General features: G+C 39.8%; 1 protein-coding gene across 1 annotated transcript in view; it reads right to left on the bottom strand.

Moving 5' to 3' along the window:
- The window catches only part of LOC139721050 (unconventional myosin-IXb-like), an 84,585-nt gene that overhangs the window by 21,669 nt on the left and 35,894 nt on the right, over nucleotides 1–27,022 (bottom strand). The window contains exons 9-29 of the mRNA XM_071632380.1: nucleotides 26,488–26,609; nucleotides 25,381–25,528; nucleotides 23,431–23,623; nucleotides 22,039–22,108; nucleotides 20,451–20,474; nucleotides 18,602–18,649; nucleotides 14,993–15,124; nucleotides 12,446–12,488; nucleotides 11,592–11,693; nucleotides 10,478–10,669; nucleotides 9,885–10,007; nucleotides 9,033–9,182; nucleotides 8,255–8,424; nucleotides 7,245–7,481; nucleotides 6,014–6,286; nucleotides 4,661–5,270; nucleotides 3,123–3,653; nucleotides 2,308–2,412; nucleotides 1,788–1,976; nucleotides 1,168–1,318; nucleotides 84–344 (exon numbers count right to left, since the gene is read on the bottom strand). Of these exons, the coding sequence (XP_071488481.1) occupies nucleotides 84–344; nucleotides 1,168–1,318; nucleotides 1,788–1,976; nucleotides 2,308–2,412; nucleotides 3,123–3,653; nucleotides 4,661–5,270; nucleotides 6,014–6,286; nucleotides 7,245–7,481; nucleotides 8,255–8,424; nucleotides 9,033–9,182; nucleotides 9,885–10,007; nucleotides 10,478–10,669; nucleotides 11,592–11,693; nucleotides 12,446–12,488; nucleotides 14,993–15,124; nucleotides 18,602–18,649; nucleotides 20,451–20,474; nucleotides 22,039–22,108; nucleotides 23,431–23,623; nucleotides 25,381–25,528; nucleotides 26,488–26,609 (3,874 nt within the window). The remainder of the gene's footprint in view (nucleotides 1–83; nucleotides 345–1,167; nucleotides 1,319–1,787; nucleotides 1,977–2,307; nucleotides 2,413–3,122; nucleotides 3,654–4,660; nucleotides 5,271–6,013; nucleotides 6,287–7,244; nucleotides 7,482–8,254; nucleotides 8,425–9,032; nucleotides 9,183–9,884; nucleotides 10,008–10,477; nucleotides 10,670–11,591; nucleotides 11,694–12,445; nucleotides 12,489–14,992; nucleotides 15,125–18,601; nucleotides 18,650–20,450; nucleotides 20,475–22,038; nucleotides 22,109–23,430; nucleotides 23,624–25,380; nucleotides 25,529–26,487; nucleotides 26,610–27,022) is intronic.

Raw genomic sequence — 27,022 nt, 5'->3', positions numbered from 1 at the left:
CTTTATGTCACTACCTACCCAAGCTCACTGCAAATAAAAATTACTTACACCTCCTGCACCACTATTAGAGATCAACAACCCACCTGGCTGTGTGTTGATGAGATGCTTGAGTTCCTTGACCTTTGCCGCCGGGCCCGGCTTGCGATAGATGCCCTCCGTGTAGAGACCGTTCAGCTCGATGGCTGTGATAAGGCGCTCCAGGATTGGAGGGATTCTGACGTTGTCGTTGACTAGATCCTCCAGCCGCGCACCAATCACGCGGCCTTTCACAAACTGCTGGGGCAAGCCGCGGCACGGCGTTGTCGTCTTGAGACAACACTTCTTGTGGCAGGTGTACTTGCAAACTGTTGGATGCAAAGAGCATATTCAAAAGCAGATATAGAGACTGAACAATTTCTTGTGTTTTTTCCAGGTTAACAGAATTATAGAGTAAAGTCAATGGCTTCTGTTCAATGATAGTATTAAAGATGATGATTACAAAAAGGGTGTATGTTACATGACATCAAAACTCATTGCAACCACTATTTTCAATATCACCTTTGTGTCCACAATCACCTCTAGTCAGTGGTCATACTTGCTCCACTGCTCTTTGTCCCAACCACCACTGCTATTATCATTATCAGCGCTGCCATTACCTCAATGCTGTCACTATCACCACCATTCCTACTGCAGTAAGCAGCAAGACATTGTGCTATCATATGGCAACCTTAATCACGAAGGTCATTCTGGTAGGTATCGTCGCAGTAAACGTGATCTTCATTACCACCAGCATTATCATCGCACACTATTCTCTTCAGTAACATTATTTATCAGCAACAGCATCCACTTCATAATAATTACATTGTAGCATCATTTCCTCCATCAACAATACACCAGCATCATCACCTTAACAAATAATACCACTACCACCCACTGCTTTCCCTATAGCAGAAATAAATACCAGGATCAACACCAACATTCGCCCCCCCCCCCCCCCCCCGTCTCATCATCATGACCATCATTACCATGACAACATGATATCACTCATCCCTCATCACTGTTCCACAACCACCATCACTACCACTACCATCATCATCAGTATCACAATCACCATGCGCTATTCTAACATCCTTTGTCATCACCCTCGCCATCTACTTCTTTTTCCTCATTCCTCGTCACCATGGTTACCTTGGCAAACCTGTCCCTTTTCCATCAGGCCCAGGAAGTTGGAGCACTGCTCGCAGGCCGTTGGAATACGGAATTGGATGTTCACAAACTTGTGACCAAGGTGCTCAAATATCTCCTCCTTCTTCTCCTTCTTTTTCCTCTGGTCCTTTGCCTGCACATGAGAATGTGTGGACATTAACTCATTAACTCTCAGGTAGAAATAAAGGTTTATCATGACAGCAAAAGAGATATAGATGTATGATAAAACACCAAAGTAAAATGTCATGGCCATTCATTGCCACAGAAACTTGTACTAAACAATCTCACATAGCCCGAATATCTGTGAATACAACAGTTGCTAACAATGCGAAAATAAAAGCATGTGAATATTTTTTGCTTGCCATACGTTCCTGTACCTAGTGTCTTGATTCCGCGGAATTAAAAACATGTGAAACTCTTTTTACCTGGCCAAGGGCGAAAAATAAGTCACGCAAAAATATCCACTTTTACAGTACACTTGAAACAGTTACACGTTGGTTGTCATGACAACCTGAATACACAGATTTGACACTGTTTTCCTCTGCCTGACAGAACCTGTGACTTTTCCAGAATCTCTGTCCTCGCGCAAAAATCTGGCTCACCTTCTTGCGGTTATCTATCGGCTTGTACTGGTGCATGAACTCATCGAGGTAGCCCCGGAAGGCATTGATACCTAGGGTGAGGGGGAATGTCATTTGGTGGGCATCTTCATGTTGCTTGGCAACGTGCGTCAACACGTTTTCAAAGTTGTTCATTAGGTCGCGATACTGTAGGTTGACCTCATTACCTTCCTGTACGAGCCAAAGATACATGAAAAGAGACAGTCTTATATGAACTGTACATACACACATATTACACATACATACATACACACACGCAGTTTGTACATATTCACAACCTCTAGGGTACAATTGTATACTAATCTGGATTTGAAAAAATCCTAAAAATACTGCCAAAAATTATGACTGAACAAGGGATTTCAAGTATTGCAAAATGGCAAATAGAGGTTTAAAAAAAATCATTTAGATGTAGTATTTGTAGCAGCAGCAGCAGTAGTAGTAGTAAGAGACATAATTGTACAGCAGCAGGACACAATTGGAGTTTGTTTTTTGTGAGACTCACATGTAAGCTTATGGAATAAGTGCTGATGAGGTTTGATCGGAATTGGTTCAACGCCTTCTTGAAGAGGTGGTCGACCACACTGCACGCTTGCCCCATCTCATTCATCTACAAAAGACACAAGGAGACAGAGGAAAAAGATGCATTCTTCTCAAGACTAATAAAACATAGAAGTACTGTAAAAGTGGTTTCTTTCGCGTACAGAAACTTTCGTGGTTTCCGTCGGTGCCGACTTTTTCGCGTGTGTTTAAATTCGCGGTCGGTAATGATAGCATTGTAACAAGCGAAGAGTTCAAAACATTTTCGCGTGATGTTAAATTCGCGGTTCAACCTCAAAGCGCGAAAAGCGCGAAAATAAAACCACCGCGAAAGAAACCACTTTAAAGTAATCAAAATATAGCTATGCATTAACCTTCATTGGCATTGCAGATTGATGGTACGCATTAATTTTGCTCCATTTGATCCACAACAAGTGTGAAATAAAGGAGAATACAGAAGATTAACAGACAGCCATATACATGTATCAAAAAAACAAAAACAGTGAGAGCAATTTGTTCAATGCGTAAAAATCAATCGACATATTACAGAGCAAACGTCACCAGGATGGCACACCTATACTATGGTACTGCATTCAAACGACTGACAACAGAGAAACTTTGAGAAAAGACATTCACAAATAGAAATTTTCTGATAAATTCTAGGCACAGCACTTGTGGATCAATTGATGCTAAGTTTTATCAAAGACTAGGTAAAGTACACAAGCTATTGATGCCTTCGAAATATTACCAAATGATTTGGAAGCTGAAACACAAGGTTACCTTGGACTGGATGAACACGTTCATCTGCTCCAGTGTCTGCCCGTCCGTGATGAGTCGGTTTGTAGGGTACCGCCACTGCGACATGCCCTGAAAGTTAATGTTACCCTGCTGGGTGCGAGTTCTTTTGGGGAGGGGCGAGCTGGCCACCGACATCTTCCTCCCCGTCGGGGGCTTCAGCTGATGAGGGGACGTCCGGCCCGAAGGCTTCTCATTGGTCTTGTCGTTCAGGACGTTACTCTTGGTGCCAGTGCCGGTGCCAGTCTTGTCAGTCTTGTCAGTTTTGTCGGGGGGCACCTGCTCTTCGATGAGCAGGGCCTGGTCCGATGGTGAGCGCCTGAAGCGCCGCCGGATGTTGTGCTTGTAGCGCTTGAAGAGGTTTTTCGTGGGGGCGCTGGGCGAATCGGGGGTCCGTGGAAGACTGTGCTCGTGGTCCGAGGATGTGGACTTGGGTGAACCGGGCACAACCAGTTCTTCCTCTGTCATAGAACTGTCTGAGATGACGGATGATGGCCTAACGGGTGCATCGTCGCCCTAGAAAAACAAACAAACAAACAAACATTGGTGGCATATATGGAGAGATTGCCAAAACGTCTTCTTCTGTCTGAAACACATATCATATCATATTCTCTTCCATTCGGAGTGAAAAGCAATGCTTAGCTGGGGCTTTGATAATGCAGCACAATGCCACAATTATCCCTTTTCCCTGTAACAGTGGCAATGAAATACATGTACCACAGATTTGAAAAATGGTACATGGATTATATTTCTCATTAGTTCGTAAAAGTAATGTGAGATCCCCAGCCTTCATACATGATGAATCTCATTATGATATTGTCAAAATGATGACATAAATGGTATCCCGGGGTACCAAATAAAAATCAGCCATTTTGTTGAATTATTTATTTTTTCAAAAAGGTTGTACCCTTGGTGTCAAAAAGAGGAAATTATTTTGGTGCTGGAGCTACTGTAGCACGTGCTAGCCACTGCACTGCACTGCACTGCACTGAAACACGCAAGTGGTAGCACAGCGTGCCATGCACGCATAGTATACAAACTGTAACATGCAGTAGCATGGGAATGACAATGTACACGCACCCACAGTGCATGCATTTTTCTCTGGCTGTCCTCTAGTGGACGTGTGGTGGCGCTACACAACGCGGTAAACCGGGGTACCCCGGGTAACGCATGATGAATCAAATACTGAATGAATAAATGAAAGAGAAGACCAACAAAATCCTTGCACAAATTCATGGAAACTTTGCTCCAATCTCGCTAGGGCATAATGCTGTTGGGGCAACAAAACCTTGAATCTCAATGTTAAATGTTCAGGAGAGCAAAAAAACATGGCAGCCAAAGCACTATGACAGATGGGATCAAATTTCCCTTGCCATACTCTGGTGGCTTCAATTTGGGGGTAAGATGATTAGGATTTGGACAGGACATCACGTATGATTATCTGACAATTAATTTTTAAAAAAGTGATTTTCACCAAAATTTTGGTTTTGTCATCCCACCAACGATACGATGTCTGTACTCACCTTGCCCCTGGGGCTGGCTGGAGGAGACCCAATGGGGAGGACTTTGTCTCTTTCTTCCATCTTTAGGTCATCCTCATCTCCACCTTCTTCCAGGATAATGTCCTCCATGTCAACCACATTCAACTTCACCCCTTGGTTGCCAGGCAACGCTTTTCTTCCTGTGTCCACTCCTGTATCACCGGCCTTCACTCCCTCGTGAGGAGCCACATCACCGACCTCCTCGGCATCATCATCGTCCCCACCGAAACTCGTCTCTTCCAACGAGTCAATCACGCTCGCCAGATCAGCCAGCTGATCCACGAGTTGCATTGATGATGTCCGTGTGACAATGTTACTGGAACTGATGAGCACATTTGCAGGGACCGTCGGAATCCTGGACGGGTCTTTGAAGTCCGCGTTCTTGGAGTTCTTCGCGACACCCTGCCTGTCCTCCTGGGGAGTGTCCCTACTGGCTTTTGGCTCCGAGTCATCGGCCAGGGATTCGCCGTCCACTTTCCGCTCCAGTGACGATGATCTGGAGCTGGTTCGGGATCCCGGTTGAGATGAAAGTCTCTCTTGGGAGGCTGCCCTTGCCATGTAAGCCCTTGCTAGGTCCTTTACTCTCCCAGGTCTACTAAAACACAAACAAACAAATAAAGTAGTAGTACACTGCCAGGTCATTCAAACTGTGCAAAGATCATTGATAATGATATCCTTGATATAGCATTTTGTGAGTTCCTCATTTCTTCTCTAGGCTTTCAAGTCAGAAGCTTTCAATAAAATAAAAGAAGACAAGAAAGGGTTGGGCAAATTCAATTGTGACAAAAACACTTTCAGTAGCTTTTCAAAATACTCTTGCTAAACCCCTCCACACTGATGTAATCTCACACCTACTCTATTGCCACATTTAGAATGGAGTAAACTCACTACAGCAATTAACATTTTCTGCCTTAACTCATAATGAGACTATCCTCACAACAACAAAAAAAGTTGAAATGCAATAAAAGTTGTACAATTACGATGTCACAGCTGCTCCAAATCCCAAGCACCTTTTTCGAAGACACCGATACCAAAAATCTTTGATACATTCAATTACACAGACTGCGAAGAGGTATTTTATGAGAGGCATCTTGTTAACGAAGTATGTTAAGAGCAGACAGGATATTATCATGTGATTTTCCTACGGCTAAACAGAGTGTATGGAGACTTGTCCCTTTGAACACATACGGGTTATATTGGACATTTCTATGGCTGCAGGGACATGCACTGAAACTTTCCTGTATGATGAAGCCTTGGCTGCAACGTCAAGATGTAATACCATTAATATACCATCAGTCCACTGAGGGGTATTAATTTGCCTTTCAGGGGGCTTACCTTTGAAGGTTTCTCTTGAGGGGGGAAACCTCTGGGATGGGACTGATGGGGGGTCCCACCACCACATTTTCATCATTGATGAGGGACGGTGAGAGCAAGTAGCCGGGACTGGTGGCATCCGGACCAGGGCTGGTCGGCGCCCCGGTGGGTTTTGGAATGGCTAGCGGTGCTGAGGTCGCTGAAGGGGTCACCGCAGAGGTCGCGGACGAGGTCGCGGGATCGTCCAAGAGGAGTTCGTCCGACCCTAATGATCCCTCGTGGACACCACTGCTCCTGCATGCACAAGCACAGGGTACAGAGATTCAAATCTAGAATGAGGCACTGGAAGTCCTTTGCAATCCAGCAAGTTCCCTTTGCTCCTGTCTCATGGTTAGGAACATCATCACTTCACAACAGTAATGACAGAACTTATAAAGTTGCAAAAGCCTGTACTAGCAATGTTTGAATATGGCTACTGTATTGTGGCATTGCTGTATCAACTGACAGCATAAGATGAAATGGCAAATTGTAACTTGAGCAGAAACATAATTTACAGAAGAGACAAATGGATACATGATATCCACTAGGAGGATGAATAGGACAACAAGTTCTAGAACCAAACATTTCAAGAATCTTTTGGGGACATAATTCCTCACTCCATCTGTATGATACAAATAGCTAGAAAAAGTCAATTAAAAATATTCTAAACTCTTTGAATACCTTCTTGACAGAATCATGCAAATTGATATTTTTGTGTGCATATCGCAGCAAACAGGTCATATTTCCATAGACACATCTCTCAAATCAATTTTCACCAATCACGTTCCACACACGTTTAAAATTTCAGATAATAGGTACACACTTGTCATCCACACAACATTCGGAGAGGCAAAGCTTAGTTTGCCTTCATTGGCTTGTGGAGAGAAACCATTTTCTCTTTGTACTTATGTACGGGCCACGCATGTACATACAAGCTTGTTAAACATGTGCGTATAATGAGTTACTCTTATAATTGACAAATCGTGCGGCTTGCAACATACAGTGTAGGTATTACGAAGGATGTTGTTTGCAGTTGGTTAGATTTATCTGCTGACCTCTGAAACTGAACTGTGTCTTGCCGTGCAAACTTTGGATCACAATGTGGGTTGTTCTCTCCTCTAACGGAATTTTATTATGAAAAGGACACTTTTTGGAATACCCTGATTTTTGTGATTACGACGCCCCCCTCCCCTAGTGATGCAATCTCCCTTACTCTTCAGACTCCATGGTCCTCGTCCTATTCCTCTCGAACAGATCGTCCTCGATGTCGTCCGTGGTGAGGATTCCCTCGTCGCTGATGGCCGAGTGGACGTCGTCAGTCCGGCGACCCCGAGGTCTGACCGCTGCGGATGGCTCCTCCTCGTTCCCTTCCTCGTCCCCTCGTCTGGGTCGACCTTTGACTGCGGCGGGCTTCTCCTTCTCCAGCTTCTCGCTTCGTATCCTTTGAACCCTGCAGCCAAGGATATTCATCCCATGCAATGAGTTGCCATGGTAATACATGTCTAAAAGGAATCAATACCTTACGAGAGGTAAAATATAATGTGAAAAACATAATGTTGTTGGAACTGGTACAAGTTATGTGAGAACGTCCATGTTAACGATGCTAACATAGCAAATTCTAGGAACAGGACACTCGTCTATAATGTGCGACAGATTGAAGTTTATCATAGTTGGCAAAAATGAGCACCTCATTCACCAAAACCTGCACTATGTTAAGAAACAAGTCAAGACAGCAAAGCGCTTAATCTGCAAAGCTCAAGAGCAGTTCTCATTCTATCCCCTTCACATGCAAACAAAGATGTATCGTATCGGTAATATTGTATACACACCTGTATCATTCAGTCATTCTGAGTGATGATGATCGACATTCAAGAAAGAGACAGCGTGAAAGAGACTAATTTCGCACATGAACTGATACCACCATTCTCAAGGAAGACCTGTGATGTAGTGGAACGATGTATTACACTCATGAACCCTTTTAATTCTCAAGTACATGTATTCAAACACCTCTCTTTTTTTTTCTTCTTCTTCCTCGACAAGTAAGTTTCCAGTCAACTATAAAATTCAATCAACTGATGTGCCCTATGAGTATTTGATAGTAATGCTGTGTTTAGGTGACTGCTTTACACAAAAAAGAAAAAGTACCTTTAAACTTACAAACCTGGTTTGGACCCACCAAAAATCCATATGGCCATCTCTAATGTTGAGATACATTGTACGTACCTCCTTCTTGCTATAATGCCCCTTGTCCTGCACTGGAGGAGAACCATGCCCCGCTTCAGCTTACGGTACTGCCTCTTCTCCACCGTCATCCTCCAGGATGCCTGGATGGTGGAAGCCGCCCGCCGCTGCTCCACGTACCTCCTCCGCGCCAGGTAGCCTCGGCAGTGGGCCTGCAAATTGCAAGGGGTTTACAAACAGCAAATGTAAGGATTCATTGACTTAGGCATGGTCTCTTGGTCATCCCCTTAACTTTTATAGTTCAACCCCCTTGTTGCTGGGGAAGTCCTATGAGCCTGAAGAGAAATAGAAAAATTCCACTTCATGGTTGCAGCTCCTTCAATGCCCCTTTGGTTTTTGAATGGAAGTTACTATTAATACATGTATATTTTGCATTACATTGATTTGCTGTAAGTGTCGTATTTGAAAGAATTTGTGAGAATGGACATAAAATTCAAATTGGATTGGATTGGATTGGCTTGGATTGGAATGGATTGGAATGGATTGGAATGGATTGGATTGGATTGGATTGGAATGGATTGGATTGGATTGGATTGGATTGGAATGGATTGGGTTGGGTTGGATTGGATTGGATTGGATTGGAATGGATTGGGTTGGGTTGGATTGGATTGGATTGGATTGGATTGGATTGGATTGGATTGGATTGGATTGGATTGGATTGGATTGGACTGGATTGGATTGGATTGAATTGAACTGACAATGTCAAGCAAGATTCGTTCAACCACAGCCAAGGATGTGCTGCCAGCGGCCACCAACGCACCTGTAACTTGATGATGGAGTTCCGCACTTCCAGGTATCTCCTCCGCGCGAGGATGCCCCGGTACCACCACTGCACCCGGCATATACGCTGCAGGACAAAGGCGTGCAGCGCCTCTTGTAGCTTCACCCTCTCGCTCTCCCTGAGAAACACCTGCAGATGGCATTGGAGTAAGAAGTGGTTTAACCCATCACATACATGCCGAGGCACTCAGCGATAACTTGCCAAGCTTTCTGTTTTTTCTATCATCGTCACTTTCAGATCATCTCTCCAAACTTGACCAACTTTGTAAGTTGCAAGCCCACTTTGATAGGTATAGCACTGTGGCTCAGTCCAACAGTGAGGCGGCAGTGGCACAATAGGGATGAGGGGAAGTTAGGTACTTGTTATTTAATGGCACATACTGTCTGCACATCTGTACTGATCAGCAAAGTAAGTACCCCAACAGATTTTTTCTTTTCTTTTCTTTTCCTTTTTAAATGTAAACTCAATTGCTCGATACTTTTGATAGCAGAACCTGTTTGGGGGCATTTAACAGATCTTACAATTGATGCATAACACCTGGTATCATATAAGGGAAAGTTTAACCCATTCCATACGGGAACCTGGTGGCCTGTGTATTAAGTCTATGGACATATCAGAATTCAGTATCGAATGGGTTAATACCAGTATCCTTTTAATTGGTCTCTGATAACTATAAGTTTAAGGTGTGTCAATACCACCAAAAGGAATCCCTTGCCTACCAGATTCTGAAATCTCCATGGACTTCACACAAGATTCATCAGGGTAACACAGACAATGGGTTAAGATAAGTTATTAAGACATTCAGGAATATACAACAGACATGACTCTCACCTTGCTCTGTCCAATCTGGTAGTTTGTGTCATCCAGCGCCATGGCAACCAGGAAACCCTTGATCTCTTTGGCTGTGGGCTTCATCGTCTTTGGTAAGAGCACTTTGTATTTCTGGCAAAACTCCTGAGAGGAAGGAAGATACAGATTTGAAGGAGTGAAGAATAAAACACAAATATATATATCTATATATATTGAAAAAAAGAAAGAAATTGAACAGAGAAGATCATATGATCTCAATCCCTCTACGTTTGTGGAATTACTGGCACACTCAAGCCATCACATCACCTGTGCAAATAAACACACACACACACAGATTCACAATGTCAAGCAGTTTAAGTCTACCGACACGAAAGTGTCACCCTTTAAAGCTGAAATCATCTTGATCTCCATGCAGGGTAAACTGGCCAAATATTTTGGTCCTTTAAGTCCTGTGAGGACAGACTGCTGTAACATGCATTTATCTCACCAACTAAGATTTTGTGTGTTTTGGTTGAAGTAAACGAAAGTTTTCTGCACAGAGTAGACCCTTTGACATTCTCCCGTGAAGAAACACAAACTGCCCCTCCCCCTCCCCTCCGACACGGCTGACTCACCTCAAACTTGAGCCTGACGTTGTAGCCAGACTGCCGTATCCTGACCGTCTCCAGCATGCCCGTGTAGCGCAGCTGCCTCATGATCAGGTCCTCGTCCAGTCGGCAGGGCTCCTTCTGCGAGTTGGACTTGATGCAGCGCACGAAGAAAGGGTTGGCCTGGTTCAGGGTGTCCATCAGCTTACTCAGCGATGCCTGCAGAGGAACATTTCCAGGAGACATGTCATCAACTCAACATCGCATCAAAAATGATTATTATCATTATCATTTATTCGGCATTTTGGACAACTTTTACAATATAAAGGGTCAGAAAGCAACTTAAAGGGATCGTACAGTTTTGGTTGAGACATAATTTCAGGTTTCTAACATTTTTTGGTGAGATAATGAGAAACCTCTTATGAAATATGAAAGAGCACGTACATGTAATTCTATGAGGAATTCAACATTTATTTGATGAAAATTGGTTTTTAAATGGCTGAGATATCCAAAAAAGAGCGATTCTAATAAAGTGTGGGACCCACACTTTATTACGATCGCTTTGTTTTACTTTGTTTTTGGATGTTTCATTTATTCCAAACCAGATTTTCATCAAATAAACTTTGAATTCCTCTTAGAATGGTATGCTCTGTACTATATCATGTGTTTTCTTGGTATCTCGCAAAAAGTCAAAAGCCCAATTCTCATCTCCACCAATACTGTACTATCCCTTTAAGTTCAACATAACAAAGAAACAAAACAAAAAAAGTACATACATGTAAACAGAAACAAAGCAGACGTGGAAAAGTAGATTACGACACAACAAACGGGCTAAAGGTGTCGACTCTATTCTGTTCATTTATAGAAAGGCGATACAACTATGTTTGACAAAACAATTCCTAAATGTCTATCTACATAAATAAACTTTCTTTTCATGTTTATCTGTCTTTCTCTCTATCTATATATTAAACTTACTTTTTCATATTCTTCATTGTGAAGAAACATCTGCAAACTTTATCTAGTTCAGCAAATTGACTATTAAAAACACCAAGTACCAAGCAAAACGAGAAAGTAAGGATAGGCAAGAAGTGAACTCACGAGAAAGTAATTGCTTTATGCCAACACACAGACTTTCTATTACCTGGAATTGTGCACACACTGTTGGAGGGTGCTTTTTGGACTTTCTCCGGTTGGGCGAGTACCGCCCCGCGATCTTCTTGACCGACTTGAGGTCTCGCAGACTCTGCAAAGGGAGAGGTGGCAATCCAAAATAGATATCAAAAATGTAATCATGAGAAAGAGGGAGGTAGGCATTAGGCTCCATGAACAGTAAAGAGTACTTAATTCACAAGGGATAAACTTACATTGTACTTATATCTACTTGGATCTATGTCAGCTTCCTTCAAGTCTATGTAAATGTTTCAATATGCTACTGACTTGGAGATACAAAGTACGCCTCCCTACCCAAAGAAAATACACAATCTAAGACAGGACAGAGTGGCAACTGACCATATTGACTACTGCACTAAAAACATCTAATACTGTGAGATGAAAAAGAAAACAAAAAATTAGAAAAAAAAAGGAAAGATGAGTTTAAACAAGCCACTATGCTGCTTTCAGATTTACATTCAAATATTAATGTTTTCGGGATAAGTTTTATGAAAGTGCATCGTGTCTGACAATTCAAATTTTAGTCAACATCGCAATCAAGTTTCAAAAGCACATGTGAGACAATGCTGTCACAAATGCATGGTTTGAGTGAAAGACTTTTACATTTGAGTTCTCTCTGTTACAGCTGGACAGAAGCTCACAACCACTGTAGTTTTTTGACAGACCTAAAAAGTGTTTTACTTGCCAACAAGTCCACTAAGTCAGTTGTTACCTCAAGTTTCCACACACACACACACACACAAAATCAATGCCAAACAAAAGCAAAAACAAAATCTGCAGCTCTTTCTAATGATTAAAATAATGACAAAAATTTACGCATCTCACCTTTGAAGGTTGGACCTGGGCTCCACGGAATGATCTGTTTCTTCTGCTCAACGTCAGGGGTAAAAAAGGATTTTAAAAAAAAGGAATACTAATAAGTAATGTAACTTCTACTGTGCATACATACCACACACCAAGTTCTTAGAATTACCACAACCCCCCTTGCACCTAGCAGCATTTGTGTGCTACATTATTTGCTTACTGTATGGATTAATGTGCAGCCATTTACGCAACTGAAAACCTTTGCTGCCAAAAATATCTGAGACGTGGAAAAGTAGCATTTTAGTGACATTTGTCCTAAGTAGCAACAACTAAAATATATGGCAAATAAATACTTTCGAAAGTGCTCCTTCAAAACTTCTGAACTCATGCAAAGGTTGGACGGAGCTGTCCATGGGAGCTGTCTGCTCTGCAACTTTGTCAGTCTTTCAAAACTGCCTATCCTGCTCCTATCTACTTGGTTAAAATTGTGCAAGAATTAGTTGCTTTTTCTTTTGGTGCTCAAAACATACATTCAAATGCCCATTTGCAATGCTGAAGAAAAGAGACTGTGTAAGCTCATATTCTCTTTAGTTTACGGTGTAGCAGTGCTCTTCCCATGAAATATTAATGAGTGCTACGTACCCCAGAAATAATTCGTGTAATTGAATATAAATGTGACTCTTGGAACTATTGCTGTGAATGTTTGCTGGCTTAATATTCAAGGTTTTATTCATTTTGGGAGGAATGTAACAGATTCTATGAATGAAACACATAATACAGAACAATAGAATAGTTGGCTGTGAAGACACATTGCTTAAGTTAAATGCTCTCATTCACAAGAGAGGCATGCATCAAAATTTAAGTTTTCATGGGCACATTGAGTTATGAGGCATCATTCGAAAACAGTAGGGACACACTGATTGGACAAATTGAAATGAGCAAGAAACCTCATGCTTTACACAATCATGATAAATGTGGGGTCCAGGGAAAGGGAATGCCCCTAAAACTATTTGATTTGATGGATCTACTCCTACAATGATTTGATTGGTTCCTTTCATGACAAATAATAATAATAATAATAATAATAATAATAATAATAATAATAATAATAATAATAATAATAATAATAATAATAATAATAATAATAATAATGACAACAATAATAATGATAACAATACTTTCAAGTGGACTGGCGGAATGGTACACTGCCACACATAGTGGTGGGTACTTGATTATGCTATACTAGATGGGAGCCTAACAAAGTGTTGATCTGAATCATAACTTATTTTCATCACATTGTGCTATTAGACATGGGTCTGTAATGAAGAACATGAATGTGCTTTTGGAGAACATATACAGCTGTATAAAATGAGATGCTAAATGGTCTATTGAGAATCTGAAAGGTGGATTTCCAGGCCTTTTTTTTTTCTTTTTGGTCCTTTCATAATCCATATTGATCTGAGTATGCATGGAGAGGGGCAGAGCTGATTGCTTCCTTGTTTCTTTGACAATCACATATCGTCGCTGGGGTGACATATATGGTCAAATAATTGGTTAAGTGATGTCCTGTCCAAATCCTAACTGTCTTACCCCAAAATGAAGCCACCACGGCATGTCAAAGGAAAATCTATCCCATTTGATATAGTGCTTTGGCTACCATGTTTTTTGCTTTCCTGAACATTTGACATTTTGTGCAGATATGAGGTCTTGGGCAACGATATGCTCTCTCAAGTTCTGACAAAACATTTCTGCCTCCCTCCATTGCAAACATCTCTGTGAAGTGAGGTAAAACAGGCTTTGCAAGTGTCATTAAAAATAAAACTCCTTTGCTCTTTGCTGAGATCTAAAATTGAACAAAAAGACATTAAATCTTGCAATGTAATGTGTTCATGAAAAATAAGGACATGGCTTTTTTTTTTTTTCCTTTTTTTACCCTCCTGCATCTCAATTCTCTTCTCGGCATACAGATGGGCAAGTTTGGGCAGGAAAGTAATGCACTGGGATTAAGGAGCAATGCTTTCATTTTCATGCAAAACAACAACATCATTACCAATCAAACATGCCTGGTAAAAGCAATGGTCTTTCTATTTTTCATTTTTGCTAGTATTAGCAAGCAACTTTCTACATTCTGTACATTCGGTACTTTTTGGCATTCGCTGGCAAAATGTAATGATTCTTAGGCATTAGCTCGCGGAATTGTCTTTTTTAAAAGTATAGCATCACAAGGAAATCTTGGAACACCAATGTGCAAGATCCTTTACTTCGTTGCTCTTTGTACATGCAGTTGTAACTTATCTATATAATTAAAATTATTAATTAAAATGTATCAAAAAAAGAGGGATACATAACTTAAGAAACATTTAAAAATTTATACAGAGCACTCCCGTTATAGCGAACACGGTTAGTAAAAATTTTGGTTCCAAAACTATTGTCTGTATACTTTTATATTCACTCCTTTATCGTTTGGCTTTAACAAAATTTCGATATTATGAATGAAAACAGCCCGTCCAGAGGATTTCGTTATAACGGGAGTCGCCTGTGATAGAAGGAATCCATTCCTCAACGTACTTGACAACTTTGGATGCCTTAAGGTACGTCTCCTCGAACAGCATGGGCTTCAGCCTGCTGAGACTGAGGCGCGACGAAGGGCTTAGCAACAGGGGGCTGGTTAGTAACGGGGACACTCCACGGGTCGTCCGGCTGCAGGCAGGGCGGGGCAAGACCGCACGAGGTGGATGGGGTTCATGATGGTGCAGGCAATAGTGGGGCGGGGCAGGCAGGCAGGTATGAATGGTCAAGTGGAGAGTGATAAGGATGGCGGAAGAGGATATATATATAATAGATACACATGTATATATGGATATATACCAATGCACAAATTCATAAAAAGACGTGTTCAAAGACTATCTTGCAGGTCATGCACTTAGCAGGAGTGAAGGGTGGTGTACTATGATGCCGTTCGACAAGCGAATGCAATGCTTAGGCTGCTCATCAATCTACAGACACTAATCATTCCGTAGACTCAATAGCATTTCTAACAGGCTCTATGGGGACATAAAAAAAGAAAAAGAAAAGAGAAAGGAAACATAGGTTTGTCTTCTTTTAGGGAGTTTGAATACCGTTGTGTGCGCCTTTTGATAATAGTTGCGTGTGATCTGTCGGCAACAAACCTAGACAAAGTTATAAAGGTCAAAGCGAAGATATCTTTAGAACGTTCTTTGTGGTTACTGTAACTTCACAGTAACACCACATCTTTCCACTGTGAGACAGATGAAATACAAACACATTATTTTGTGTGGCCGTCTATTTGAAACCCATAACATCCCAGACTCCACATTTTTGCTTTTTATCATCAGTGTTTCATCAGGCAGAAAAAAAAAACCCTCTCTTGTTTTAAACCCTTTTAAGTCATGTACCATTGTTTATGTTAGTTGCAGAATTATCAAAACCCCCTTAAATCTCTAAATCAATACTCACTCCCTATATTGGCAACCCATTTTAGAAGTTTAAATTTAGCATTTCTGTCTCAAATTGCTCATTTTTTTGTTGTTGTGAAACATCTTCCTGACTTCATGTGGATCTAATGACTTTAACCAGCTCTGTCTCATTTTTTTTTTCTGAAAATAAGATAAATTCAGTAAAAATTAGAGCTGCCAATTCACAGATCTGATATGACATGATGAAAATTACAGCAGGAAAATTCCCCCTTAAGAACCTGATGGGTTATGTAAATATGTATTACCAGCAATATGGAAATATATCATATTGATATAATCTTTTCAAAACCTTTGTCCAGGTTCTATGTTGACAGGCTCATCTAGCAATAAAGTCTGATATACTATACATGACATTTCAAAAGTAACAGAATTTGTGGTGCAATGTCATGCAAAACAATTTACCAAAGTGCCACAATTTTTTATTTTTTGTATTTTCAACATAAGAAAAATATGAGCAAAATAAAATTTGTTCATTTAGTTTTTTGTTGTTGTTGTTGTTGTTTTTTTTTTTTTGGTTAGATGCTTTATAGGACAAGCAGCCCCTAAGATTGCATGCATCATAAACATCAACCCTTGATAAAACATTGAACACTGTAATAAACATCAATACAGTGATACACAAGTACATGTACAAATGCAGGAACACAACCTTGTGATAGAAGGTAGTAACATCAAAACTGTACAACCTGGATAATGTGGGGAGTATAGGGATAGGGTGTGCAAAGCAGCAGCTCCACACACACACACACACACACACAAAAAACAATGTGAGATTTCACACAAAGGACTTCAAGTGGTAAGATATGATATGTGTGTCTGAAACACGTGCAGGCCTGCACGAAGCCATCTCGGCTTGCTAGGACGTGTTATTTTCTCTGCAGAATGATGTGTCAAGAGTTGAACTATGTCAAGAGTTGAGATATGATTCCAACAGAGAGACAAGGGTACATTTAATGTGTCTATGAAGTGGGCAAAGTATCACCTCTATACCTACCCAGATATTTTCTGCACATGGATCATGTGAGAACTCAACTGCTACTTCCCCCTCCCCAATCCATTTAATATCAACTCTGCAGTCTGCTAGTGCACTCAGTGCCTAGGGTAGTAGATGAGCATTGTGAGCATTTTAAGCCTCTTAGGGCCAAAGGCTCACAATTTTATTGCTATTACATGTGATAATTATGCCTTTGAGTATGTAAAGGTTAATGCCATGACGTGACTTCTAACACTGTGGCCAGCATAACAGAATGTTTCACGACACATCAGCAAAAAAACCTGAGTTGGCTGACAAAAAAATGGTTGTGCCATGGTGAGGTATCCTGTGCTCCCTATGTGGTGTACTGCGTCATGGCTGTATGGGAGCGGCTAGTACACACACCTGTGTACAATTTGTATGTACAAAATGTAAATGAAAACATTGTCATAATTCAAAAACAGAGTTGTGTAAAATGGTGATGACAAACTACCAGCTACATCTGTATTGAGATCAATGAAAGCTGTGGGAGTTTAACAAACTCAGTATATTAAATGTACAATGCAGAGACTCCAACCCAAAGCACCTTCTGATCTGGAGATTCTCCCGCCTGAAACCCCTAGCAAACGGGAGACTCCAAGCATGTGTGCGAAGCGCGAAGTTCCTAGGGTTCTAGATGCTCTCTGGTGCTATCTAAGGCTTATTTTTTCAAATACAATAGCAATAAGTAAGAGATCCTTTCCAACGGGAGACACAGAGCCAGGGCGGGAGAAATTAAATCTCAAACGGGAGAACGGGAGATTTTGCAAAAATGGGTTTTCGGCGGGAGATCTCCCGTCCAAAACGGAAGAGTTGGAGTCTCTGACAATGTGTGATGCGTTTGCATTTTACTACAGGTATTTTTTCATTGGTGAAAGCTGTTTATTGATTAATACAGTGTATGTGTTCGTTCTACTATTAAAAACAAAATGTTCATCTACCGAGTGCGATATCGCCAAATCCGATATGATATGGCATTTGTGTACGAATGTTTGATTGTGGAACATATACTTGCAAAGTGCATACCTGGTATGCTATGTTATCAGAACAAAGTTAGTGTGTATATACATGTAAAGACAAACCACTCTGTGTACACTGCTTTGTGAGAGTGTGCACCACAAAAATCTGATACCATTCGACATGCAGAGAGACATTTCTCAATATGGCACAGCTATTCGAGACTTAGTGGTGCAAAAATGATGCACGTGAGCATCGCATACATCTCCACGGTGCAGCCACCAAATAAACATGGAAGTGACAACAGCCAGTCTCGAGTACATCGGTGCAATAATGACGGTGCACAAGCGGCACCACCGTATAAACGTAACGATGACAACCAATAACGACAAGGTGTCAATTTCTGTCGGTCAGCTTGCTTCATGTTAGAATGCTCTTGCACACAACACAATGAAGCATATTATGTTATACTCAACTCACAGCAACAGCGAGCATACCAAAATGCAGGATTTATTTGGGTTTTTTTTTTTTAATCTGTTTTTCATTTTTTTAAGTACATGGTTGGGGAGGTTGGGGAGTGCTGAATGCTCTGGGATCGATGACAGTACTATGATCGGAGGGATTAGGACGGCAAGAATATACAATGTAATGGTGAGCATGCCCTGGATTTGACAACTCTGCGTGACACATGAACTCTCTGCTCAGACTCACTTGATGAGGGCCATTATGCGGTAACACCTAGAAGCCGTGTACAGGTTTCTGAGGGGAGGGGTTGGAAACAAGTGACTGGGGGTTAAAAGACTAACTGAAATCAAAAAGACACAGTGAGCGAACACGATAAGAGAAGTGATGTGGTGCATTTTGAAGCTTGCATCAACTAGCACTTCTGTCAAGGATTGCTCTATTGCAAAAACATGATCAAATCACAGATAATCTGTATATGTGTTGTGACCGAAAAATCAACAGCAACAAGAAGTGCAGCTACTGTACAAGCTTGCTTGCACATGTGTACAGTTTGTCATAATGTCATACCATGTTATTCGCTTTCCAATATTGGTTCACTTATAAAGCATTGGCAAGTTTGCCGCTGGTAAAACTTCAAATTTATTGCTGCTACCAACACATTTACACAAACACATAAGAATCTTTCTATGATCTCTTTCTTCAAAAACTTAAATGCAGTAGTTAAATACCAAAACAATTTTCACGTGACAGAACTGAATCACTCATAAAAGTGAAAGTACGTTTGTGTGTGCATCTAAAATGTCTTACAATATCAATTCTCACAAAAAGTCTGACTGTTGCAGTCTTCAACAACAAGATTGATTTGGTACGCTCTAGTATGATCAGTATATCTAGGCATGTACTCTAGAAATGTACGATACAGAAATGTACAGGGTACTGGTTTTATCGATCAACATCTTGAATCATCAATGACAAATACAAAAGTGTTGTACTTGTCTGTAGATTCACAGACGTTTCTAATGACCTTATGACCTTTGAATGGGCCATGCTCCATCAATTGCCCATTTAAGATGGATTGTAAAGAGAGGTTTGGACGACTTTATTTTTATTTGAAACATTTGACGTCCATTCCGTACACCAAGGCAGGTGTGAAGTATGATAACGTCCAGGTTTTAGAGCCACAGGCCCCTGATCTGAATGGACAGGCAAGAAACTGTCTCTGCTTTCAACAGGAATGAAATCTGCAAGTTAAATACCTGAGTACTGAAACACAAGATATGTGCATGATATCCACTGGGCAACTATTAAATTCTTATTCTACAATCACGCACAAAAACAAGCTAATACAGCAGTAGAGTTCTCCTTTATAAATACACACTGTTGAGAAAAAATCTTAAGCCTAATGACTTGGCTCACAATTCCAATGAATATTGATTGATATCTTGTATAATCCCTTAGGGGAACTTTGAAAGGTTTTCCCACCAAAGCTGTTCTATCAAAAGCATCTCTGCTGTATCTACATTTAAAATGGGCTTGATAGTAACTTTTTTTCCTAGTGTTCTGTTTTTGGGCAACTAAAATCATTAAATTTGACATGTTTGTGGCCCGAAAAAGTGTAGTAATGCTGAATGAAAGGAAACATAGCAATTTAGTGTGAATCTGTAGTTGCCCAATCAGGCCACCAAAAGATATCCTTTTTGAAAGCGTGGTGGCTTGACATTGATTTTTAATGTCCTCGGGCCACCAGGCCACTGCTACTAGTGTTGAGCCCTGATTTGTATAACGTTGGTGTTTGAATGAATGCCATCTGAAACAACATTAAGTGATATGTATGTGTACTGTAGCTGCCTATTTTGATGATAAGGTGTTTTTTTCTTCTGAATAAAAAAAAAAGTATGAAAGAAAAAACAGTGAGACCTTACATATTGTATATAGTATCATTACATAACATCTGTCACATGTTTTTTAATAGTGTTTCTATCAAACTCTAAATTCTCTACAGCATTCTTGTGCCTTGGTGTAAGAGAAGAATAAAGGAGAGGATTGCAAGTGGCCTTTCTGACAGTGATAGTACGTTTCCTCTAAGTTTACTTACAGCGAAGCGCAGTGGTGAACACATCTAAACACAAGGGTTTAGAAAGTTGAGAGACGTGTAGTGTCGACATTGTAATTCAGCGGGTGACTTTACAGAGAGGTACAACTTTAGGGCAGAACACACTGTGTTGTGGAGTTATCTAACAAAAGCCAGTCACACATAACCTTAACCTAGGTGCCCACAACACCATTCACAGTAGAATTTGTTGGTATGGACTGTACAGAAATTTGAATGCAGTTTACATCTGCTCAGTTTACCCCCACAGCTATGGACTCTTTAAGGATTGAGGCAAGATTGCTCAGTATTCCAAGGGTGCACAGCCAATTCTTGAAACTGTTTGCATTTAATAGTGGCTATGTTGATGATGTTTCTCTGTACCACTAGTAAAGTTCCTGTGCACACTGTGGAAATCTGGCTATGACAAGAGAACTACCACAAAGAAATTGCATTGGGGTAATATATTGTTATAAGCTACTGTAAAAGTGGTCATAAAGATACCACAAGACTTCCTGACAGACATACTGCACATGATTTCATGCCCTGAAAATAACTACAAAGTAGTTAATGGGCATTTGCTATTAGTAGATTATGGGCATTTGCTATATATAGACTCTAAAGTAGATTCTACAGCACTATTATGGCAATTTCTGATTAAGGTATGCCAATAGTGTGATTTGGAAGCAAACTCTCTAGTCCATTTTGCCAGAACTTTGCAGTGGATTGTCCTTGGATTAGGGCATGTGTGACGAGTTTTGTGTGATAGGCAGATTGGATCGTAGGTAGAAAGCGAAAAAACATAATGGGGCAGTATTGCTTGGAGTGCACACGGTCAAAGGTCACAGGTTGTTACAGTTTAATTGCACCAAATCATAGGAAAAAAACTTTCATTGGTAACAAACAACAAAGAGTGGTTTTTAACGACCTGTTGTAAGGAAAAACATTAATATCACAAGAATGTCATAAAAAACAAAAAAACAAAAAAAAATATCATAAAAAACAAGAACTTTTTTTTTAGTAGCTCACTTAAATGGCATGATCGATGACAATAATCAGATATTAAGAGGAGTTGTTCATGAAAATTGTTATATTGACATCTAAACCACAAACACAATATGAATAGATGTACATGTACATACGAATAATGTGAGACCATATTCCACGTAAATACCCACACAAATTCCACACAAAATTTATGATCACCTCGTAGACTTTTGATTACTATCTTTGCTTCCTGCTAGTTATATTACGATGAAGAAGTTTGAATTTTAATACTGCATTTTGACATAACGTTTATGAAGAGACTGCATTTTTTTCTTCTGGTTCCAAACAAAGACACGTGGGTTTCTTTATTTGTGTGTGCATTTTATCTTGTCTTTATTCCTTCCTTTTTTTTTAGTAGCATTTTTTAGACACTGATATACACATTCACTTTACTTAAAACACAATTCAACTTGCGGGTAAGTTGAATAAGATCTGGAATACATATATCACTGGGATTCCATTTTGTTTTTCTGTTTCAGTTGAAATGTGAGGAAAGGCAACATGAAATAGAGAGTACATACTGTCATCTTGACCTGGATAGCCTTACCTCAAGACACTTTCATCCCTGCCATCAACAGACAGAGTGAGGTTTGGGGGTCTTTTCTTGCTCTTTCCATCTGGAGAACATGACAGCACATAAAACAAATCAAAGAATACACAAATTATGGCATCAGTACTGTACTTTTTGATATGATTATGATCGTTTCTTTGTCCTTGAGTCATTCATGCTTCGAGTGAAAAAACAGTTTCCCCAAATCCCCCCCCTCCCCCGTCTCTCCGCAAAAATCATACATTGTTTGTTTTCCACTTGACAATCAAGAGAAAAGTTTGTCACCAATCAAATCTTGCATTTTTGATCGTTCAACTTGCTACGTGTATATCTAACATTAGAGTATGAATGTGTAAAATCAAGCTGTCGTATGCAGGTCGTAGAACTGCCCCATATAAACTGACAACATAGGGTAGCCTACACAAAGAGATTGCCACAGTTGACTATGTTCCAACCACTGGAAAATGCACTGAATCACTTACGTGTACCAAGTCCTATCTTTACAGGATATACACCTTGTACAAACAATACTGAGTTAATCCGGCAACAGACAAATTCTTTTAAATGATGACTTGACCAGCAATAGATAGTTAACATACAACGGTACATCCAGTATCGATTTTGCTTTGACCAGCTACACCGTGGATAAGATCGAGGATGTGTACTCTGCCACCGACACTTGATGGGTTGGGATCAAGTAACAAATCCTAAGTAACTAATTTGATCATCTGTATCATAGTCCAAACTAATATTCCAATCTCATTCCCAGTATGCCACTACAGACAACTGACAGAATATGGCTTAACACAAGAATCATAATTATGCAAGCATGTACACTGTACTACTCAAATGTGAAGGAAGGAGAAGCTTGGAAAGACATAATTGACCCGATTCTTATATATATATATATATATATATATATATATATATATATATATATATATATATATATATATATCTAAAAGCACAGAGAGATACATTGTAGAGAGAAAGATAGATAGATAGATAGATAGATAGATAGATAGATAGATAGAGAGATAGATAGATATATAGATAGATAGATACAGTAGATACATAGATAGATAGATAGACAGACAGACAGACAGACAGACAGATAGATAGATAGATAGATAGATAGATAGATAGATAGATAGATAGATAGATATAGATAATAGAAATATAGATAGATAGAAACATAGATACAAAATTGTAGATACAGCTGTATATACGTGTAGATTGATAGATGGTTTAATAGAGAGAGGTGGAAGGGGGGGGGGAGATGTATCATTACAAATTCAGAAAGGGCCGTTGAAGTTGTGGTTAAGGGATACTGTGATACGAGTCTCAGAGCTGACTGGGTGCGACCAGAGAAAAATGTGAATGACTCACTGGCATCTTTCTGGACGTTGGTCCCGGCTGCCCGGAATGCACTGACCGACCTGAAGAAGGCCCGCAGTATCGCCCACCTGAAGACCGCCACAGGATTCTTGCCAACCAGCTCCCCAACGAAGGCCAGGCGGCTGTTCTTCAGCACCGACACAATGTCGTTCCGCATGAGGTCGGTGTTCTTCTCGCGAAAGTCCTGCATCGACGAAAGCGGGGCAAAGAAATATACTCGTGCTCTCGGTACCAAGTTCATAATGCCTTCAAGGTCCCCCAAGTCCCCTCACAGCAATGTTATAGTTATTAGAACTAAATCTACATGTATTAAATCTTCACATTACTATAGCCTCAATGTTCACAGATACTCATAACAAATCCTACTTTAAGCCTTGTCTTCACAAACCCTATGAAAAGAGTGTTGCTAAAAAAAAAATTACACAATACATACAAATTCTTGGGTAGAAAATGATATCACACTAGGTCCATTATATTAATATTCATGCTAATTTGTATTTTAGTATTATCTAAATCTTCAGGAGTGGAAAATTGTGGGAGGTTTTCCTGAATCTATGGAACTAAAATAATCTGTCCAATAAGAATTACATACAGAACTTGAGACTGCAATCAATTTGGAAGAAAAGAAAATAGCGTTTCTTGACAAGAAAAAAAAATACAAATGTACTCCTCCTTATAAAAACTACCATAGTATTTTAAAGGTAAAACATAGTTGCCAAATGACTGCAGAAACTGGCAATTTTCACTCTAAAATAGAGACCCATGTATAGGAAATGTGTGAAATAATGCTGTGATAACACAATTTCAGTTGGCCAATGACCAAAATGTGAAATATTCCCCCAAAAAGGTACATCGGAAGCACTGGAATCTCAGAGCATTCCCGATCTTGGTGGCTGCGTGATTTTTTTTTTAATCAAGCACATCAATTACAATGTATCAGACCATTGCAGCATGCAGCAGTATCCTATGATCCAGAGTGAATCACAGTCGCAGCTTGTTAACTGCATGCAATTCAATACTACTTCTGGAGCACATTCCGATCATCACATACCAGTAACCTTCTACCCACTAGTAAACAGGAAAGGCACTTCATGAATGAAGTCGGGTACATTAACATTTATTTCATATTGTATTTCACACTTTTGATCTCAAAATACTCAAAAACACCTCATTATCCTGGTAAATCGCTGTTAGCCTGACAAGTTTCTTGGTAGTGCCTTTCGATTTATTGCGAGCAAATTTGAAATGGTGGCGAGGCGAATTTTGCACTATTTCAAGAACTATGTTCTAGCTTTAAAGGGGAAATCCAGTCCAAATATAAGTTAGTCTGATAAGAAAGAGTAAAATATTACGAGTTCAACCACGGTAAAATTTTGATCGAAATCAGGTGAAATATAAGGAAGTTATGACATTTTGAAGTTTCACTAATTTTTTAGGAAACAGTTCTTTATAACGGTCAATATAAATATGCATAAGGCAAATTGAGCATGTCATACCCTCACAACTTGCCATATAGTTTGTACACAAAATTTTGGAATTTCCAATTTTTCATTTAAACGCAATTATGCCCAAGGCTCAAATCCTGATATATCTAACTGATCACTATTCTGCAGTTATTCAACTAGGAATAACATCATGTTTTAAACTTCAATGACAGAAACATTGTATTTTTGTCATTTTTTTTTTTACACGATCAATGGAAAATTGTAAAGTTATGACATCACATCTCACTCACTTGCATATCCATATCCACTGTACAAGAACTGTTTTGCAGAAATGAGCAAAACTTCAAAATTCCATAACTTCCTTATTTTTCATCTAATTTCAGTGAAATTTTTACCACTGAATTCGTAAGATTTTACTCTTTTTTTATTAGACTAACTTATTTTAGGACTGGATTTCCTCATTCAAAGATAGGATTGTCAAACAAGGTAACCTCACCTTGATGTTGTATTTGACTTTCCCTGCATAGTGCTGGATAATGAATGCGTGCTCCTGGATAGGGACCTGCTGAAAATACTCGTTTCCTGTGTGCTCCTTGACGAACTTGTTCAGCAGGTTGCTACCATCTGTGTCTTTGGCTGGGAAGCTGGTCGGGAGGGTAACACGGGATGAGAAGTGATGATAACTGTTGTTGTTGTTGATGGTGTTGCCATGATTGATGTTGTGGTTGTTGTCGATATTATTGTGATGTTCTGGTTGCTGTTGGTTGGTGGTGATCTTGATGTTGTTATTCCTGCTATAGGCGGTGATGAAGATGTTGTTGTGGTTGATGGAATGGTTGTTGATGTGGTTGATGTTGTGGTTGTTGCTGTCGATATTATTGTGGTGTTCTGGTTGCTGTTGGTTGGTGGTGATCTTGATGTTGTTATTCCTGCTATAGGCGGTGATGAAGATGTTGTTGTGGTTGATGGAATGGTTGTTGATGTGGTTGATGTTGTGGTTGTTGTTGTCGATATTATTGTGATGTTCTGGTTGCTGTTCGTTGGTGGTGATCTTGATGTTGATATTCCTGCTATAGGCGGTGATGAAGATGTTGTTGTGGTTGATGGAATGGTCATTGATGTTGTTGCTGCTGCTGCTGATGTTGTTGTTGTTGTCAGTGGCAATGATGATGGTGTTGGTGGTGGTGGTGGTTGTTCTTTTCTTTACTTTACGTCCATCATCATTCCTTAATATTATTAGATTTCTATTACCAGTCAGATCACAACCACCATCATGACCAACATCATCACGATCATCACCATGATAAATACATGTACCATTCCCATCATCGTATCACTATCATCATCATCATAAGTCACATTAAAAAGCGTGATTACCATACTACCTGGATGAATCAAAATCTACATTGATATAAGTCACATTGTAAATGAGAAATATCACAAACATAATAACACTAACAAAAAATGTTTATCATGTATCTTATTAGGAGCGTGCATTTACTATAAAGACAGCTGCCACGAAGCTCTTGATGTGAGAATTCCCTATTAAAGCAGATACTCCGTCAAAGGGGGATGCATATTGTTTGAAACCACGGCAACTCACTTGCAGTCATCGTCCAGAATGTGCATCAGCCCTGTGGGCCTCTTCTCGATCAGCAGGAGACATCCTGTGTTGTCGATGAACTCGATGTCCTTCCAGGCGATGCCTTCCCTCTTGTACTCCTCCTGTCATTGGGCCAAAACATCACACACACATATAATAGCAAGCTCTAGATCTGTGATGCAAACACTATTAGACAACACAGTCTCCCAGGTTTGACGATGGAAATAGCTTCGCATATGTTGAGAGCACCATTTTTTGCCTAATTGGCACCACTGCAGATCTTGTATCTTTGTATTTCGCATGTTTTGTTTGTTTATCTGTTATCACTTTTACTGTATTGCAAATGCCAAATAAATGAATAATAATAATAATAATAATAATAATAATAATAATAATAATAATAATAATAATAATAATAATAATAACAATAATAATAATAATAATTATAATAATAGTAATGATAATAACAATGATAATAATAATGATGATAATAAAAATAATAATAATAATAAAAATCATAATAATAATAATAACA

Source organism: Diadema antillarum, unplaced genomic scaffold, assembly GCF_040938485.1.
Source record: "Diadema antillarum isolate AM-2024a unplaced genomic scaffold, OU_Dant_1.0 scf00000137, whole genome shotgun sequence".
Taxonomy (NCBI): domain Eukaryota; kingdom Metazoa; phylum Echinodermata; class Echinoidea; order Diadematoida; family Diadematidae; genus Diadema; species Diadema antillarum.
This window is presented reverse-complemented; position numbering and strand designations above follow the sequence as displayed.